Source organism: Cordyceps fumosorosea, assembly GCF_001636725.1.
Source record: "Cordyceps fumosorosea ARSEF 2679 chromosome Unknown scaffold_138, whole genome shotgun sequence".
Lineage (NCBI taxonomy): Eukaryota > Fungi > Ascomycota > Sordariomycetes > Hypocreales > Cordycipitaceae > Cordyceps > Cordyceps fumosorosea.
This window is the reverse complement of record NW_017387438.1, coordinates 5,941-9,339: the sequence shown is the minus strand read 5'-3', so window position 1 is coordinate 9,339 and position 3,399 is coordinate 5,941. Positions and strand designations below refer to the sequence as shown.

The following is a 3,399-nucleotide window of genomic DNA, read 5'->3' as shown; positions in this document are numbered from 1 at the left end:
AACTTTAGTATTATTACTTTTAGTTTAAGTAGTATAGTAGCTTTAAGCTTTATTTCCTCTAACTATATATAAAGGTACTTAACTTTAGTATTAAAGTTAATAATTTTAACTACTAGATTAATAACTATAGTTACTAAATTAGTATTTATAACTATTAGATTAATAACTACTACTACTATATTAGTATTCTTACTACTAGTAGTAGATATTATAAAGGTTAACTACTTATAATCTTAAAAGTAACTTACTAAATAGGACTAATTAAAATATAATAGTAGCTTAATCCTAATCTATAGTTAGTCTACTTCTTAAGTAAAAAGTTAGTTTAAATATATAAAGTATATATAAGTAGTTATTATAATATAAGTTATATTAAAAGATATCTCCTAATAGTAAAACTATTACTTAGATTAATTAGTAGAGATTTAGACTACTTAGCTATAAGAATACCTCCTCTTTAAGTACTTATCTATCCTTCTACTATAACTCTAGATTAGAAGGCTTAACCCTTAATCCCTTAGATCCTATTCTTAGATTAATAGTTTAATAGCTTAAGTCTTTAATCCTAAGGAGATTATATAATCTCCTATCCTTTTAGTAGCTAGTGTAATAAGCCTTCACCTTACTTCTCTTAGCCCTACTTATACGTCTTATAGTATTTATAATATTATACTAGGAGAATAAAATAAGGACCTATATAGCTATTTAAACTTTTTAGTTTATTTACTCTATACTTTTATTTTATAAGTAAAATACTATAGAAACTGTCTACTTAGTGTCTATTAGTAAATATATTATATATTAGAGTAATTCTATTTAATTAAAGTCTTAGTTATTTCTAATTACTATAAGGAAGTTAAAGTACTACTATTAGTAGTTAAGGAACTAGTATATATAAGTCTTTATTATTATAAATATTATTATTTCTAATTAAATATACTTTAATAAGTAATCTATAATTACTATTAAGTATTATTATTTATCTTTAGTTTAAACTAGGATATTTATTATAAAGTCTATTAAAATCTATTATTAGTACTTATTATCTACTAGTATTATGTATAATAGACTCTATTATTAGTATTAGAATATATACACTCTATAATATAAATAATTATATATATATTATACTATATTTTAAAATATTTTTAACTAATAGAAGTTATATAATTATATAACTACTTTAAAAGTAATCTAGAATTACTTACTATTTTAGAATATTATCTAACTATACCCCCCCTACTTACTTAAGATTATTAATAGTAAAGTAAGTAACTAATTAATAATTTATTTAGAACTATTTATTAACTAATTAAAAAAAAAGAATTAACTAACTCTTTTCTTCTATTAAGAATAATAATAGTAATAATAAACTAAGTAATTTATTAATAACTTATTTATAATAATTTATTAATCTAAAATATTATAATATTAAAATATATAGTGTATATTAAAAACAGTAGGGTAACCTAATCTAAGGGTCAGGTCCCTTAGCTGAACTCACTGAGGTACCTACCTCGAGTACTATCGGCTGACGCAAATACGATGCGGGGCGGATTAAAGATACTCCAGGCGCTTTGTTCGGGGACTTCCTCCAAACAAGGCCGTATCACTGAAATTACCCCTGTGACTGACTACCATCGCTGCGATGCAGCAACACCAGCGGCGGCCCATTGCTAAGCGGTCGGCTTGTGACCGATGTCGAGAGCACAAGGTGCGATGCTTGCGATCGCAAGGCCAAGGCGATGGACCCTGCGTCCGTTGTGCCCGAGCTAGCGCACCCTGTGTAATGGGGGCTCCGAGGCCACTGGGGCGTCGTCACATCAGCCCCAACGGCACTCACGAGCAGCAGGGATCCCGAAGACCACGGCATTCAGTATTTGTATCTGTCACGGTACCCAGGTCTGCGCCCGAAGTGTCTCCCGCATCCGTTCCGGCACCAGAGCCCAGGACCACCACCAAATCGGCACAGGAATTTGCATCGCGGCCGACTCGCGGCAGTGGCAGCCTCGAGTGCTTCCACAACCCCCTCACTATGGACTCCGACCTGTTTAACATGTTCTTCGACGAGGGAGTGTCCGGCAGCGAGACTCCGGACGCCATCGTCAACGCTCTGGATCTCAGATTCCCTAACGACGCTGTCGCATTCTCAGACCTTGTCGGCGGTCCCAACCCAGGCGCTTTCACCAAGGACGCAGATCTCCATGAGTTGCGTGGTGGAGAGCAGCCGGCGTCAAAGTCGCTCACCGCTCTGCCTGGTACCAACACTCCGGTTTTCTGCGTTGACCCTGCTTTTCAGCTTCAATCTCTACCTGGCAGCGCCTTTGACATCGCAAATAGACTGCCGGCTCCGTCTCTCAGCTCGAGCAACGTCCTCACCCGGCTTGCTCGCCTCAACGAGGGCATCGCCGATCAGCTTTCGCACATAGATACTTTCGTTTTGGGCATTCCCCCTCCAAATCTCCTCTATTCATGTGTTGACAAGGTCGGGGATTTGCAGGCCAACCCTCTCCTCCGGGCGCTGGAGAGTACATCTGAATTGACTGCCATTGCCAACCAAATCATCTCGCCGATCCAGGACCACAGCTCATCGCCTTTGAACACACCGGTCGTGCTCATGTGCTTGTCTGGCCACATACAACTGCTGCAGGTATACAACTCCATCTTTGTTCACGTCCAGCGGTTCTTGAGCGGCCTGCATGATGTCCTCGGCTTCTTTGAGAATTTTCCGGGGTTCACTCATATCAGCGGCCTACCGCCCATCAAGGGCGACTTGTATATCAAAATCGTTGTTCAAGTGGCCCAGCACAATATCAGTGCCGTCGAACGAGTTATGGGCCTCCCGGCTGCGTTCTGCCTTACAGCGCAGCGGACGTCCTCAAACAGCTTATTCGGCTACTTAGATTCACCTGACTCATTTCAAAGCATCATGGACCAGGCTTGCAATCCCTCTGAGAAGTCAGCACGAGCCCTCGCCGCATCCTTGCGAACAAACATCAGAAATGTGCTAGGTCTCCTGAGAGATGATGACCAGTTTATGCCGGCAGTTGGTTTTGAAACGCCCGAACCAAGCTAATATCAGCGACTTGACACCATAAAGCAGAAACCCTACTAGCACAGAGAAATCGAACTCTACTACAGTTCGGATACGTGTATAGAGGGATTATAGAATAGCAGGGGGGGTAGAGTTATAATTTCTAAGCCTAGGTATTATTCATAGCCGTTATTATTATAATATAAGTTATTTTAAGAAATATCTCTTAATAGTAGAGTTATTATTTAGATTAATTAGTAAAAATCTAGTTTAGTTATTTACTAGAAATTCTCTTTTTTATATATTTATTCTATTCTTTACTATATTATTAAGATTATTAGATTATTTATTTATCCTTTAATCTT

The 3,399-nt window shown here is 37.3% G+C and overlaps 1 protein-coding gene across 1 annotated transcript; it reads left to right on the top strand.

Annotated features, from left to right (window-relative positions):
* Positions 1–2,035: 2,035 nt before the first annotated feature.
* On the top strand, positions 2,036–3,076 carry ISF_10007 (hypothetical protein; the record flags this gene model as incomplete). The annotated part of the gene is made up of 1 exon (XM_018853605.1): positions 2,036–3,076. One exon carries the CDS (start codon positions 2,036–2,038, stop codon positions 3,074–3,076), a length of 1,041 nt encoding a protein of 346 aa, XP_018699207.1.
* Between the last annotated feature and the right edge of the window lie 323 nt (positions 3,077–3,399).